The sequence below is a fragment of the Dermacentor albipictus genome, chromosome 6 (assembly GCF_038994185.2).
Source record: "Dermacentor albipictus isolate Rhodes 1998 colony chromosome 6, USDA_Dalb.pri_finalv2, whole genome shotgun sequence".
Taxonomy (NCBI): Eukaryota; Metazoa; Arthropoda; class Arachnida; order Ixodida; family Ixodidae; genus Dermacentor; species Dermacentor albipictus.
The window spans coordinates 85454308-85471107 of record NC_091826.1 but is presented as its reverse complement, the minus strand read 5'-3'; the positions used below and the strand labels follow the sequence as shown (position 1 = coordinate 85471107).

Below are 16800 nucleotides of genomic sequence, written 5' to 3'. Positions count from 1 at the left end.
CACAGTCCCCTTCTCCTGTTCTGTTATTTAATAGAGGAAGCGTTGTCAAAGGTAGCGTTTTATAACTGCAATAACCCTCGACGCCAGAACAAGCTGGTCATGCCAAGGTCTGTGCGCCTGCCTAACATTTCTTACACCATTCTACATCCGTCGTATAAACAGCATCCGGCATGGGTACAGCAGCAGTCACTAAAAAGAAAAGTAAAAAAAACACAGTGGGTATTGCGAAGTTCTATTTCCTGGTTGATTGATGATAATAAAAACTGCAGCTGATACGGCGTTTTGATACGCCGATGATTCAGGTGTGCATGGTAAAAATACTATTTCGTTTACGAGGACCAGTCAGGATTGACATTTTTTAAGGTGAAAGCCTTAAGTGCCTCAAGGGTCGTAAAATCTGTTGTTCGACGAAATCAAAAAATTGATCGTCCGGCATTACGGCACCGAAATTTAATAACACCATCTATTGATGGTGCCACCCTTGACCATTGGTGGAAGTCGAGCCCACAATATTTGGCATTCATTAAGGCAATATTAATTAAGGCACTCAGACTAACGAGCATTGCTGGGACGAAAATTCAGTGGCAACAAATTGATGATGATGCCACCACTGGTGGGAGTCGAATCCACGGCCTTTGGTGGTTATTAAGGCGAAGTTAAGCCACAGTTAATTAACGTAGAGTTAATTGAGGCACTCGTACGCACGACCATTGGTGTTGATTAAGGCAAAGTTAATTAAGGCGCTCGAGCTCACCACCTTTGGTGGAATCGAATCCTCGACCTTTGGTGGGACCAAAATTCAATGAGAGCAAAAGTGATGGTCCCACCATTGATGGTGGAACCTACGACCTTTGGTAGGAGCCATACCCTCGACCTTCGGCGGGACCAAGGTTCAGAGGCACCGAAATGTATGATACCATCATTGATGGTAGAATCCACGACGAACTGTGGGAGTTGTACCCATGACCTCTGGTGGTAATAAGGCTGTGTTAAATAAGATTCATGCAATTAAGATAGAGTTAATTAAAGCACTCTAACTCACGGCCTTTAGTGGGGGAAAACAAGTAAGAGGAAGTAAAAAGCCATTAGAATGAGAATGTCAAGTATTTTAGTAAACGTCTCACGATAGCGCAGGCTTTCACCTTCATCCTCTTTGTGCGCATGCTGAAGTGACTGTCAACTTTTTCTTTTTTGCTGTGCTCAGGAAACCCAGAAGACGGTGTACGTGTGGGCTCCTTTGATTGCAGCTGGCTGCATTGTATACTATATAGCTGATTCCTGTATATCGCTTTATGAGGTGAGCAGTGTGGATAAGATGTCGGTGCATGTGTCATTGGCTGCCCACCACAGTGACAACACCGCTTTTTAATGTGGCACTCTTGGATTTGTGGCCCTGTACTTCTTTAGCTGTAGCCTGTCTTTGAAACACACACAGCTGGCTATGCAAATACGTACTACCCTATAGTAGGGCTATGTCTGTGAGATATTGTCTAGAAAACTTCCTCTTTAGACGACCGCGTTTTGCTTCTTCATTTATAAAGATTTAAGCTATTGCATGGACACTCTCTAGATGTTCTAGGGGAAGAAACAATTCGTGCATCAAGAGTGCTTAATTGCAATTACTTTATTTATTTATTTACAAATTGTGCTATCTTGCTTAGAAAGGCATATCACAGTTGAGTACGGAATTACAAGCTAATATGGGACATAGACTACAGATTGCGCTACAGCCTGCGTAATAAGAACACACAGCACAAAACCATCATACATTAAAATATTTTGCAAACTCATCAGGAGGCACCGTCACGCACAGAACCTTCCAGAATGTTCCAGATTCTTCCAGATTATTCCAGATTATTGCATTGCCTAATACTATTTGGAAAAAAAGAGAACTTAATACAATCTATTTATAAACTAGGAGCAGCAATATTTATTGGGTTGGTGGGTCCAGTACGTGGCGCAGTCCTAATTACAACATAAACGGGAGCTTTTTTTTAATTATGGGGTTTTACGTGCCAAAACAACTTTCTGATTATGAGGCACGCCGTAGTGGAGGGCTCCGGAAATTTCGACCACCTGGGGTTCTTTAACGTGCACCTAATTCTAAGCACACGGGTGTTTTCGCATTTCACCCCCATCGAAATGCGGCCGCCATGGTCGGGATTTGATCCCGCGACCTCGTGCTCAGCAGCCCAACACCATAGCCACTGAGCAACCACGGCGGGTCGGGAGCATTTATGGATGAAATTCTATGAAAAGTCTCATATATCAGTATAATGAGGTCAATAATGTGTCTGTATGCTAGGCTCTGAAATGACAGTTCCCTTGCGTGTGACGAAGGGGAGAAATGGTGGTCACGTCTGCAAAACAAAAAAGAATTAATCTAATGGCATTTTTCTGGCCAATGAAATTTCTTGACATTGTAAGCATGATGAGGCGACCCCAAAACCGAAGCTTATTCAAGTAGGGGAAAGTTTTACAAAGTTTTCATAAGCATCTAACTTGCATTCCTTTGGTACGCTTTTGAGGTGGATTTTTAAGTAGCCTTGTTTTTCGTTCAGCATTTGCAGGGAATATTTATACACGTCTATGCACTTTACAATTGGTGTGAATAATAACCCTAGGTTTTTACCTCATTAGGGAGTTATATAATAAATTATCGTTGTAGGTATATTATAGGGGTATCTTAACAATCGCAATAGTTGTTACTGCAGTCTTCTTCAAATTGACACCTATCTAAAATTTTTCACTCCAGTGACAAAAGAGGGCAAATGCCTTATTTCAATTTTTTTATCTTTACTGCTCGAGATTTTACAGTAACGCATGCAGTCATCGGCGTGTAGCTTTATTCTAACAATAATGTTTCCAATAGCTTTAACGCCATCATTGATGTGAACAATAGAAAAGTGTGGGGCTAATATTCAGCTTTGACGGATCCCTCAGCTAAGGTTCGTTTCAGATAAATGTGCGCTATTAAAAACTACAAAGTGAGTCTTTCACTGCAAATAATCAGTCAGCCAATCCAGCAATATAACGTCACCTATGCCTAAGAAAGAGCTTGATGTGACAGATTGTGTCGGACACCTTTGAATTATTCATAATGATGGCACCCAGTTGCTCTCGAATATGTAGCACCGAAGCAATGCCGTGGCAAATTTGATTAGTTGTAGCGTGGGGAAAAATCAATGGGAAAACCATGTGGCGCAGTAGACGACACATTATATTTGGCCAGCTACTCACAAAAACCTTTGCAAACTATGCGCTCTAAATAGTTGGGCCAGGTGGACAACAAGGAAATTCTCCTGTAACTACATACTGCATGTTTACCGAGGTTTTGTAAACTAGAATCGCTTTAGCATTCTTCCATAGCTGGAGAATGGTGTCTTGTTCAAATGATTTCTTGAAATTCACAGTAAGGTAGCAAGAGCTCCATTCGCAAATATCGTTTTAGGTATATCTTGAGTATCTCGTATGATCCGTTAGATTTCGTCGTATCCTATTTTTTTAAAAAAATGCGTACAGTTGCAGTACAAATTTCTCTGTGCGGAAAGTTAGGCACTGCTGCGTTCGCCGAAAAAACCCTGGATAATGCCGTCATGAGAAGTCAAAAACTGACTCGACCTGGCTAATAAATGCTTCAGATCTGGCTATAGTGCTGTGAAAACAGAAGTGCTTTGCGTCGGTCATTTTAGTCTTTAGAGTAGCAGCGAGGATCTTAAGCAAGGACGTGACGTCACCAGCTGAAGAAAATCGCGTCTTCCGAATTCTGATACTGCGTAAGAGGTGTCTACTAACGGGTCTTAGAATTACGCTTTAGGGACTTGGTGGCCAGAAACTGTGAGATGCAATTGCAAATAATGGACAATTCTAATTAGCAACACACCAATGCTTGAAAAATAGCTACATGTTAAAAAGCCGTCATAGCATAATTCAGGCATCTCTGCAATAGAGGCAGCATAAGATCGAGAAATGTTCTGATTTGATTTGTAGTTAGGTTGCCTAAGGTGAAGTGTCACATTGAATAGGACCAAAACTGCCTTATGGTCAGACATACCCTCAAGAACCTGACGGCCATAGCCATTTCCCAATAGCTGAGCGTTTATGAAAACGAAGTCCTGAATGGTAGCTTAACGCGCAATGATGCTTACAACTTGAGTTAGGTCCGAAGATAAAACCACATTTATGAGCGATCGGCGAAATAGCTTTTCCCAAGCAATAGAGCACAGTGATAGCCAGCCTGTACCAAACCATATTGCCAGAAATAATCATTTCCCAATTGAGTTTGTGTCTTGCTACGTAATCCGTTATACTTCAAACAAATTGCCACCGGTGTTGATGGTTCGGTAAAGAGCGCTGACGGTAATGCAAGCCCATCTAACCTCACCTCGCACCAGATGAAATCAAGATCCGCATTTTGTCATGACATACTGTATTCAATGCCACTTTTTATTAAAAGTGCTACACCGGCACCTCGACTGGTCATTCTGTCTTTTCCTAAAAGGGTATAACCAAGTGGTGGGAAGTTATCATCCAGAATCAAATAATTCAACCAGGTTTCCGTTAAAGAAATTCGGGAAAGAGTATAGGACTGAACGATTTATTAGCCAACGCATACTGATATCTCATAGCGATAAACATGATTCTAAGGGAAGCCACGTCTTTCCTTTGTTTGATCGATCAGCATTCACGCTTGATAACGGCGATGTGATCTTCGTTCGAAGTTCAGCTCACATTGTTAACCGACAAAGAAACTGCAGCTTTATTTTGCGGGAACTTCTTAGTATATCGGTAGAGAGTTCCTTCAGTACGCTTCCATATATGCATTACGCGTGCACTCATATCTTCATTGACGCATATCCTAATACCTTTCAGCTTATGTGCATTACTCAAGATGTCAACATTGCAACTATATATGCAAATTCATATGAATTGGCGTTTTCGTCACAGCAGAAACGACAGCGCAAATTTGTCAACAATAATTTACGAACGGGCATGTTCTGAAGAAAAAGCTCGCTTGATATTTGGCACGTTTAAAAAAAATGCTCGCAGGCTTTACGATAATATCCTTTAAAGTAGAGAAAGAGAAAATAATTTGAATCGAGCTTTACTTTAACCGGTATTGTGCACGCATGATTGCTGAAGTGGCATAATTGATCAGTGTTCTTATTTAGTGCCTGAGCGTGAGGCTTAAGTAAAAAGAGATATACCTTGACTTAATTATGCATGCCTAGTCTGGGACATCTGTCTATACTGTTGCACATGGTTTCAAGTTTAGACATAGTCATCCGTGACACTGACCGAAGTGGTACCACAGCAAATTTTGACGGTTGTTCTGGGAGGCTATAGATAATGAAACTCAACCTACATGGCCTGTTTCAAATTTGTCGACTCCAATATCATATTTCGTTACATGGTCATTATTACCTGCAACTGTATTCTGAAGCGTTTCGATGCTTGACGTCACATTGACGACAGAAGACAGTTTCTTCCAGCTTAACAAGGCTTTTGCTTCTAAAGAAGCAAATTGGAACAAAAAATAGGAGGTCCCTTGGCTGATTCGAGTCTGCTCAGCAACTAGCTCTAATAATAAGTTTGCACTTCCAGGATACGGGTTTAGTCCCTACATCTCGACACAATTAATTTATTTGCTTTAACATGCGCATCATACAAGGCAACGCAGGCGGAGGGCTGGCAGTAATAATAAAGAGCCATCGTCTCTGCTATGGCTGTACGAACTGACCTCATAACCTAACTGTATCATGCAGCAGCATGATTTAGCCATCTTACACCCAGGCGCTGCCGGACCGATTGAAGAGCACTCAGTCTGGTCCTGGCTTTAAACTCTCTACGAATGTTCCAGAAGTAGCTTCGTTCACAGCCCGTGCTGATCTCAGGCATGTTGAAAACGTAACACGTCCTGCCGCTGTTTAATTTTGGTAAACTAACTACACGCGATGCGCTTCACTATAGCTGGAGAAAGTCGATGACTGCACAGGGAACAGAATGGACAGGCAGTTTTGCGTCGGGATAAAATACTGATGATAACGACTAAGAACACATGCGGCAATCTGTAAGAGAGAACAGCCAAAATTTCTAGAGCTGTACGTCATGGTGCCGAACCCAATCCGAAACACAAACTTATATAAATTGGTGCTTTCGTTACAGCAGAATTGACAGCGCAAATTTGTCAACAATAATTTGGGAACGGGCAGGTCCTGAAGAAAAAGCTCGCTTAATATTTCGCACGTTTTCAAAAAAAAATGCTCGCAGGCTTTACGATAATATCCTTTAAAGTAGAGAAAGAGAAACTAGTTTGAATAGAGCTTTATTTTAAGCAATATTGTGCACGCATGATTGCTGAAGTGTCATGACTGAGCAGTGTTCTTATTTAGTGCCTGAGCGTAAGGCGTCATTTGCAGAGAGAGTTTGAAGTGCCTTTTTATCAATGCAACGAATTTCGTAGAAAATTGAAAGAGAAAGGTGGATGCTTCTGCAATATATTTTGTGAAAGTTATTGCCGACAATACTGACTCGACAAAAAACAAAACTACAGTGAAAACTGACGCACAACCGTTTCAGCATGGCGCTAATGCAAATTACAATTCTTGTTGTGCCTCATTCTAAGTGAAATTAATTTTCCTTTTCTTTCAGTCAGTAATTTTAAAAGAAATAAATAGGAGCACGGAAATCCCTTCGTCATAGGAACGCGAACCCTTTTAGGATGTAGATAGCCAAAAACACCTCTTCGACAGGCCGTTATATATATATATATATATTGATATATATATATTTATATATATATATATATATATATATATATATATATATATATATATATATATATATATATAGTTATATAATGAGAAGCCAACAAACACTGACACCAAGTACAACATAGGGAAAATTGCATGTGCCTAATAAATGAAATAAAGTAATGATTAAATAATGGAAATTAAAGTGGATGAAAAAACAACTTGCCGCGGGTGGGAACCGAACCCACAACCTTCGCATGTCGCGTGCGATGCTCTACCAATTGAGCTACCGCGGCGGCGTTTCCCCATCCATTTTCTTGGGTATTTATGTGTACTAGTAGAACACTATGTGTTTGTTGGCTTCTCATTATATGACTAATAAATATCGGGTCCCTCGGTTAACCCCCTTTCTTCTCGTCTATATATATATATATATATATATATATATATATATATATATATTTTGGTTGTTTGATTTTTGTTGTGTACTATGAGTGCCAAATAAGTGGCACGCAATGTAGAATGCAGTTGTGGATCTTCTAGGATGAGCCACTCACTCTTCATTCACTGATGTGTAAAAGCCGTGCTAAGGCCGGTATTGATAGTCCTTCGTTTGTCTAGGAGGAATGTGAAGGAGGGTGCATACAGCTGGTTCCTTGTCAGAACATATTCTGAAATTTCAAAAGATTCATGTGGAAATCGGTTTCTAGCACAAACTACATATTTTACGTATCACCTCGCAAATCATCTTCCCATAAAATGCATTTGCTACGGCACCGGTATGGGGCCACCCGACTTCATAGCTGCTGCTGAGAAGCAGATGCTCCTCTTCGGTCTTTGCGATTTTGTTCGCCAGGTTAAACTGTGCGCAGCGCAGTTCAGCGGCGGATTAGGAGGCTAAAGGCGGGGCCCATAAGTATTTCCGTTGTAAAGTAACAAATGAGCAAACGGGAAAGTTTAAAGTGTTTCATTGTACAGGAAGGTTTATTGTAGCGGTCTTCGCGATGGCTGCGTTTAGACTGGCTTTAAGATTTACGCGTTCCTCCGAAGAAAATGCAGAATGTTTCTTTATGTATGTCATTTTGTTGTACACGTGTTTCTAGTAATGTCAACCGGCTCCATTTCCGGCCAGTTGGCAGGCCGTCAATTGGCAATGTCTTGGCTAAAATCTACAGCATAAGGTACTCGCTCAAACAAGTAACTACTAAAGAAACACAGCATGCTCGTAGCTCAGCGCAAAGCAAACGCGCCGACACCTGCAGTCGGAATTTAAGAAGCCATTGCATACGGTGGCTTTATATTGGCACCTGCATTCCCAGCACTGTACAGTCTGTGATATATAAGCGAGATCAACTACGAGGTTATTTCAATCACTCGCAGGTCGCTGTGGACACGCTGTTCCTCTGCTTCAGCGAGGACTGTGAGCAAAACAACGGAGTGACAAAACCGTATTTTGTCACAGATTCCTTGAGGGTAAGCAGCAAAGAGGTGTCTGGAAATTTGCTCGCACTCTCCCGAAAAAGGTCACACAAAGTCAAATTATAGTTTGATGACGCAAGTGGCAAGTGTTTCTGCCTCCGACAGCTCGCTAGAAGGAACACAAAAAGTTGACAAATATCTAGAATAGGTAGATATTATTGCGTCAGCTACTATTTTTACAGTGTGAAACTATTTATCATGCTTAAAATGAATTAAGGTTGTTGACGCAACCAGGTGTTGGCAGCGGAATCGCACAGCAAATAAAATTTGTTGAGTTCTATAGAGAGCAAGGCAAGAAATTAGCTTTTAATGAACAATAAATATATGCAGGTGCAAGACAATGCCTCGATACTATGTGCCGCTCAGCTTCACTGAAACAGGTTATGCAGCTAAGGGCAATGCAGGCAAGTGCCCTTATTTTTATTCCATGATAATCTCCAGCCACAGTTATGTTAGCCCATCATGTACGCTTCAGCATTATGACTGCCGATGTTTCTGATTAGGCACTACACCATTCATAAGATAGGCCAAATGAAAATCAAATAAGGAATATCCAATTGATGGGACGTTGACGTAGCAATACTACGAGAACGAAAGAAGCGCATGACGCTTGTCGAGGTAACACTCATATTAAAAAGTTTATGCAGAGGTAAGCATGACTCAAATTTAAAGATATTTAAGGCCTCTATATGCCGCTTGCACTGCGCTGACACATGCCCTTTCTTGAAAATTTGTCAACAATAGATGTAACACATTGGCACTTGCAGAATAGTCCGAAAATGAGTAGCCCAATATGTGAAATTAAAAAAAAATCGAAACAGGCCATCCACTCTTATGGTCTATTTTGTCAATAGATATGCGCGCTTTACAGATAGTTCTATGATCTGCCAATATGTGCGCGGGTCTTTCTCATGATTGATTGTTTTACTAGGCAGTTGACAGTTGTGCTCACTAGCGCTACGTCTCGGTGAAGATTTTGTGTGACCTACTCAGTTGTTACAGGCATTTTGTTTACAAATACCGCGTACCAACAGCCCCATTAGTAGAGGCGGTCTGGGGAGGAAAAGTTTGACGGAGCAAGCTGAAATAGGGCCAATGAAGCTGCCCTCCAGAACTAGGTATACTGCATTCAAGAGAGCGGGATTGTTTTTATGCGCTTTGTAGCCCGTCGTCTCCTTTTCTGGCGCCAGGTTTCCGTGCCCATGACTCTGAATACCATGCTTGATATTTTTGCATCGCTACTGATTCAAGGCTGTGTACTTCTACACGATGGGGAATACGTTGGCTCGATTTCCAATGTAATGTCTCAAGCAGCAATCTGTAGAGGTGTCTGGTCCAACCGGATCAGAACTCGTCATAGAAAAAACCTGACAGGCTATAGTGACTTCCTCGGTAGGACGCAACAACGAACGTGGAAAAGCGGAAGAATGCTTCGCTTTAAATCCTGAAGGTGGTAGCCCATGGTGGACGGGCACTGCTTGTCCCACCACTGGTTAGCTGCTATGTAAGCGCGGTATAACGTAAAGCTATTCCAAATGTTTCTATTCCATTTCCCCAATCAGCCCTCCAGGATTGGTCAAATTTCTCACCGGCCACTCCCTCTTACACTTGTCTCTGAAGTGACGTTACGAAAACCGCCAAAGCTATTCATTGGATAAGACACATCGACTTTTACTATGCATGATTAGACCGAACAAAGGAAGGATATGACTTTCCGTTCTACTACGCCTTTTGCACCTTCAGCACTCCAGAAACGGTCAAAAGTTTTCCAGCTGCGCTTACTTCTGTCTGTCACGCGACATCACAAAACCGCGAGAACCCATCGCGTCAAAGTGACGTGTGCACTATTATCTACATGTGAATAAAGTGCTTTCATATGCCGAACAAAATTGATTTTTTTTTCGGAATAGCAGGAGATAGCCCTGTTTCGAAATGTATAGATAATGGCTGCCTGTCGATCACTCTGGCACTGGCTACTCGAAGGTGCCAGAGAGAATGGATTTATTCACGTATAATAACATAAATTCATTGGCAGCTAGCATAACGCTGTCGAGTCCTTTTAGCTCGTACGCGACATCGCTGTACCAAATGTTCCTCGCTGAGAATGCATTTTAGTTGCCTTTTTACCGCCCCCCCTCGTCGCCTTGCACGCCACTGCAATTTTCGTTAAGAAATCGAAAGCTAAACAAGAACAAACGGGTCAATCGCATGGGCTGGCACCACCCTCTTGTTGCGGTCATCTAGTTTCACTGCGCTATCTCGACGCTCCAAATCCCTCACCTGTTTTGCATGCTCCTTGCGGCGTTTCAGCCGATTTGGTAAGAAAATACTGTCGCCTAAGGCAATGCTATTCTCTTTAAAACAAACAAAACTGACCTCCTGTAAACGAGCCGAGCGTTTCATGGCCTTTTCTAACAACGCGGCTAGTCACCATCCGATGCTAGTGTCAGATGTTACGAAAAGTTGATGTCAGGAGAGTCGAATAAAAACACATTCGAATAGTTTTACGTTGTAAGGCCATAGAAACTATTCTTCAATGTACATGATGTACACTTACAATACGTTAACCGCATTTACAAGTAATACGATGTTAACATCCTAGATGGAACTGAGGCACTCAACATAGAAGGAACCCGAGAGCTTTATCCTCGCTTTTGTTTTACAAGATGACTGACAACAATTTTGGTAATAATATGCGCATTATTGATGCAAGAGTTCTTTTGAAGGTTACCATTCTCTTCAGTTTAGAAAATGCCGCATGTTAGGAGGTCGCTGGGTGCATCGGGTAAAATTAAGGTGGTTCGCATTCTCTATGCTCCATAAGTGCGAACACTTTTTATGGATTATATTGCTAGAGTAATCCAATCAATCGGCATCAAACCAGCGATGCGATAATTAGGCTTCTAAAAACAACCAATACACTGCGTCTACCCACGTTTTGGTACATTGTGTTCTCTATGCTGAGAATTTAGCGCTGTCCTTCTACATCGTGCAGAACGAACCAATTTTCGCCCTTTTAAGAGACTAGTTACTTCGAATGTTTAACCTGAATTCATCTATTCAGTGAATATTGCCTACGCTTTGATATTTGGTACGAATGCTGATTTATTTTCTGAAAGATTATTACGATTTATTGCTTTGGTTGCCATTTCTGTAAAATAGTTTCTAGTGGTTGAATATGAACTTCATGTATTTGCTACGAAAGATGGTATCATGGCTGTTTCTTTGTTGATGAATCTCGTAATATTGCGCAAAAAATATGTAGCAAACTACCTGCGTACAAGGTGTAGTGTGTGAATTAGCACGATAAACTAGGTTGACTTTTTTTTCTTGTTTGCACTGCAGGCCTTCATGCATAACAGCAAGAACGACATTCCGGAGATTGGAAGCACGAGAGTGACGTCATAGGGCGATGATACACTCTCACGTGGATCAAGCTACAGAGACTGAACAAAAAGATAACAAATATTTTTAATAAAGTGTCGCGCACTAATGGCGGCCCCCGACCTTCTACTGGAGGCAAAGTTGTTCTCGCCTCTATCCATGACCTATTTCTGTGAAATATGAAGCGATGAAAACTTATATGGTGAATAAGTTGTACCTAGGGGAACATCTCAAAACGACTGAAGCAATGAATGGACGGCTGTACAACACCCACAAATAGTATCTCGTTCTTTGAAAGAAGCGTAATTGCGAATGGAGTACCACCTTACCTACAAAAACAAAAACCATTTCACCATAACCACCTGCACTCACCTATGCTCATCCCAACTGCTCTTTTCTTTGATATCCCTAAAGAGGTCAATAAGCTAATATTGCGAAGAGAAGTAACTACAAAAACATCCCTCCAATACCCTGCAATGAAGTTTGGCCGCTCTTTAGAGAGCAAGCGACAACTACGGCCCACTTTAGATGATGAGCAATGCCTTTTTCAAGCGAAGCTTGTATTGTCTCACTCATGTCGTCGTTGGTGTTGCCATACAAAAAAGCTCTAGCCGAACGAAATAAAAATTGCTTCTTGGGTTACGGATTCGAACCACAGACCTCCGGGTTGCGAGACCACCACGATAACCAATTCAACCACTGCTGGTTTTTTCTTTATTGTTTGGTTCATCGTGCGCGTCCTTTAAAGCGGGGTTTTGTATACATGAAGAAGTAGACGCAGAGCAAGGTGCGAGCCAATCACAGGCGTTCCCTCCCTCCGGAGGAAGGAGAGGGTGCTATCGCGTGTTCGCTCGGCTCCTGCCCACCGTTTCCCGCCTGTTCAGGCCCACCGGCAGAGAGACGCGGAGGGCGCGTTTGGTTCGGTCTACCGAAGAGCAGGCTGCGTTGAACGAACGGCATCGTGCGTTCGGCTGAAGAACACGCGGCGTTTGATGAACGCCGCTGGGAATTTGCTCGCAAAAGGGCTCGTCGTCGACGTGCCGACCTCGCCATGAGGGAGTGCGAAGCCGAGGCGTTACAACAACGAAGAGCCGTGGATCCCGAGCTTCGCTTGCGCCCCTCTTCACATTAGTGGAAGGGCGGTCAATTTTGTTTAACATCTCCCAGAGGCGACAATCACATATGGATGGGTTGTATTTTAAGAAAATGTAAAATGGTTTTGGTAGGCGAAAATGGGTATTTTTGCTTGCTGCCTAAATCCCACAGTTCTATAGGAAACCGACATAGACTTGACGACTTGCTAAGCACAAACAGAACAACGAAACGTCCGATCCAGTGTAAAGTTCTATGTCTTTCGATTGACGACCCTACCGAAACAATTGCGCCTCTCACGTGCGTGGCGACATGGCGAGTTCGATTGCATCCTCAGGAACCGGAAACTCCATAGTGTGCTCCCGTGATGTAAACTACAAGACAGGGCACATACAGCAGAATTTGTTTATGATAGGCTTCAGCGATGCCAGTCTATTTTAGCGATGTCATTTTCGCGTACCAGGCGCGAAATCTAGGCGACTTAGCTAGAATATGCAAAACGGGCAGACGGTCGAGCTGACAAGGATATAGAGAGTTGGTGGAACGCAAAAACACACAACTGCGATACTTCGCATGCGCCTTTATTAAACTGTTGATGCAGGAGAGCAACAGAAAAAAGTAACGCAGGCAGAAGTTGGTATTGTTTGCGATATCGCATGGCTAATTTTTGTAATTTGCGTAGTCTAATCATTTTTGAGGTTTCGCTCATTCACGGAAATGGTTCATGGCTGAGTTCTAAGCAGACCTCTTGTACCAGAATGAAAAAAGAAGACGTCATGATCCGACAGGTCAGTAGTTGTCTGCGAGATACGACTCAAGTGAGTGGTCACTTCGGAGCCCTCTATCCCTTTCATGGGCCTTAAATAGTGTTGTAGTCTTTTGCTAGCCTTTGTTTTAGTTTATCAGAATGACGCACTAATCTGTCGCACTTTCTTACAGTGTGAACGCCACGAAATAATACAAACAAACGAGCGGACAGAAAGTACCTAACGTGAGGCGCCTTCCTATCATGTCGTCTTTTTCACATGGTTTTGCTCCCCCTTTACACTGCAAGGACTATGAATCAACAAGATCAGGGACAAGGAGTCTAAATGTCTAATATTTTATTCGTTATTGTGAAACTGCAGGCTGGCGCCTCGTTTAGAGATCTTTCAAAATGCTGGTTCAAATCTTCCTGAGAAAAAAGTCGCGGCATAACCCACCTCACGATGACTATCGACTGTAAAGCGTTAACGTTAAATGAACGCCACACTACGTATTGCCACCATGAAAATAAGTTATGCATGAGACTTGCAAGTACACTGGGACCCCTCTTCCTCGCTTCCCTAGGAAACACTCTGGGTCATCAAATGCCACCGGCGCCACCGCCACCATGACGTCTGCGCATGGCCTCCGGTATGCATGGCGCTCCGGTGAGTGTTAACGCTGGGAAACTGGTATTGCGACAACAAAACGATCCTCTCTAGCGCGTCTTTCTCAATGTGCTGCGCCATCTAGTGGCACTGCCGTGAAGTACGTGCATGGCCTCAGAGACGAGAAGCGTGGTGCGCCGGTGCCGGCGAACGCCGAGGATTGTTTCCTCACTGCCGTACACTCAGTGACATAACGTTGGGGATCCAAGGTGCCTAGAGGTTGACTAAAGAGGGGCACATACCCAATGAAGTCATGGCGCATTTCGTTGCAGAGTTGGCCTAAATGACGTTTATTACAGCGGAGCTGTTATGCGCTAGGTTCTGGCGGTTTGTGTGCGTAGGGAAAAAAGATGGCGGCCATTGTAGAGCAAAAAGAACTAATGCATAAAGCAAAAACGTGTTGCTGAGTATGCCCTAGCTGCTTTTAATTGCCAGAAATGTCAAAACACAATGTGACAAAAAATGTAAAAATGTTAAACTGAGATAGACACTGTTTAGTATGGATTGCGCTTTGACGTCACGGGCTTTAAAGCTAAGCCACGTAACCTTATCTCAGTCACCTTCCACCCGTACAATGGCCGGCTGCGTGCGGTGAGGACTGTGAAAGGTGAGCGTACCTATGAACAACACCATAGTAAACAGAAGTGGGAATGTACGCGGCGACAGTGGGTAGCACCTAATACGAAACAGGACCGTGCCCTACCGACTCCACTGATATTCTAATTGTGGGTGATTTCAGCATAGACGTGTCTCGGCCATACGGAAAGTGGTTCGTGGTGTTGCTCTTGGAAGAGTCCATCATTCAAAGTTACAAAAGCATCAGCGTGCCGATCACGCGTCATCGGTCGTGTATAGATCTCACATTGACCACGACCCTTTCCAGGGTCGCCACAGAGCCACGGGTTGTATATGATAGCGATCATAAAGTGGTGGTCACCTTGGTGACCAATAAAGAATCCCCGAAAAGCAAAAAAGGCGAAAAATACAAAATATATTCAGGATGCAATTTAATCGTACAAGAAACACATTCCAATACAAATTGCCCCAGCACTACCGACTCACTGTAATGAGGCGCAACCTATTGTGATACAAGATGGACGGCTGACGATCAGGCATTTAGCTGTTTAGGTGATAACTGCAGCAGTGAAATATATGATGCTTCAAACGAAACATTTCTCGACGAATGGTCAGAATGAGACAAGCATCTAGCAAGAAGTATTCGCAGAACGTTTGTACTCATCCACAATTTATTACACAAACCATATTTGCTTCCTACGAAAAATAACGTTCCCCGCAGGGGCGTCTGCGTCAGCAGGCGTTTGGTGTGTTGCGACACCACGTACCCGAGCACACGAGGGTTGGACCCTCCCGCGTGTAGCCGTGCGCGGCTTAGCCGTGTCCGGGGAAAAGGGGATCCTGGGGGTTGAGCCAATGCCGGGTGTTTGGACCTTTACGGCCCCTCGGCGGCGGCAACACACCCCTTTGGCCTCGGCTTCACGTAGACGGCACCCTCGGATTGACCCACCCGGGGGAAATCGGCAGTCGCCTTTTCCTGTCTCTCTCTTCCTACAACCTTCGTCTTTCCCTTACTTTCCACCTTTCCTGTCTCCTTCTCTCTTCTATTTACTTCCTTATTCTTGGCGGCAAGGGTTAACCCTGTGTGGCTATCCAACCTTGGGCACACCATATTTGGTTGTAGTGGCGGCCTACGACTGGCGTCGTGCAGACGTGCATGCAAGCTCTGCCACGTCCCCTCGTTAGGCTCCGTGGAGGGCGGTCGGCGCTGTTGCCGAATTTTTATATATTTTCGTGGAAACTTCTTTCCCCAAACTTCCCGATCGCCCTCAGAAACGAGGGCACACCGAAGATGTATTTCAGTTTTTTGGACACCAAATGCAGAATTTTCCCCGGTTCCATGTTATTCACTCCGAATAGCCAAACAAAGCAGTGCGAAACATTTCACCATTCCTTGTGTCAAAGTCCTTGACTGATGTTTTTGGTCCAGGTTACAAGGTGTCCAGGATGGCAAGCGGTGACCTCCTCTTGGAGCTCCGCGATTTGAAACAATATCAAAAACTACCGAAACTAGTGTCATTTGGGGAGACCCACATAACAGTAACCCCGCACCGTACATTGAACACCACCCGCGGTGTTGTGTCGGATGATGATCTGCTTGAACTGACTGAAGCGGAACTCCTGGAGGGCTTCAGTGAGCAAAATGTTATCAATGTCAGAAGAATGTCAGAAGGCCGGGTACATCAAGCTCCGTGTTAGGCCGTACGTGCCCAACCCACTCCGGTGTTTCAAAGGCCAGCGCTTTGGCCACAGCTCGCAGAGCTGCCGAGGCCGCCAAACTTGTGCCAAATGTAGTAATCAAGAACACACCTCTGAAGCTTGTAAGAACGCTCCCCACTGTGTAAATTGTGACGGGGATCACGCCGCGTACTCGCGGTCGTGCCCCTCTTAGAAAAAAGAAAAGGAAATTGTAACAGTTAAAGTTAAGGAAAATATAACGTTCAGAGAGGCACGCAGGCGGGTAGCATACCTGCCAAAGAAAAGCTTTGCCGAAGTGGCGCGTCAGGGGGCAGCGTCACAACGGCCTCCGACGACTGTCCGACCCACACGCAGTGAGTCGGCAGTTACGCCATCTGCCCCCACGGTGGTTGCAGCTAGCGCTGCTC

At 43.7% G+C, this 16800-nt stretch overlaps 1 protein-coding gene across 1 annotated transcript in view; it reads left to right on the top strand.

Annotated features, from left to right (window-relative positions):
• LOC139047052 (choline transporter-like protein 1) overlaps positions 1–11694 on the top strand; it is an 86071-nt gene extending 74377 nt beyond the window's left edge. The window contains exons 16-18 of the mRNA XM_070521003.1: positions 1205–1297; positions 8133–8225; positions 11577–11694. Coding sequence (XP_070377104.1) covers positions 1205–1297; positions 8133–8225; positions 11577–11639 — 249 coding nt within the window. The 3' untranslated portion in view covers positions 11640–11694. The remainder of the gene's footprint in view (positions 1–1204; positions 1298–8132; positions 8226–11576) is intronic.
• The last annotated feature ends 5106 nt before the right edge of the window (positions 11695–16800 follow it).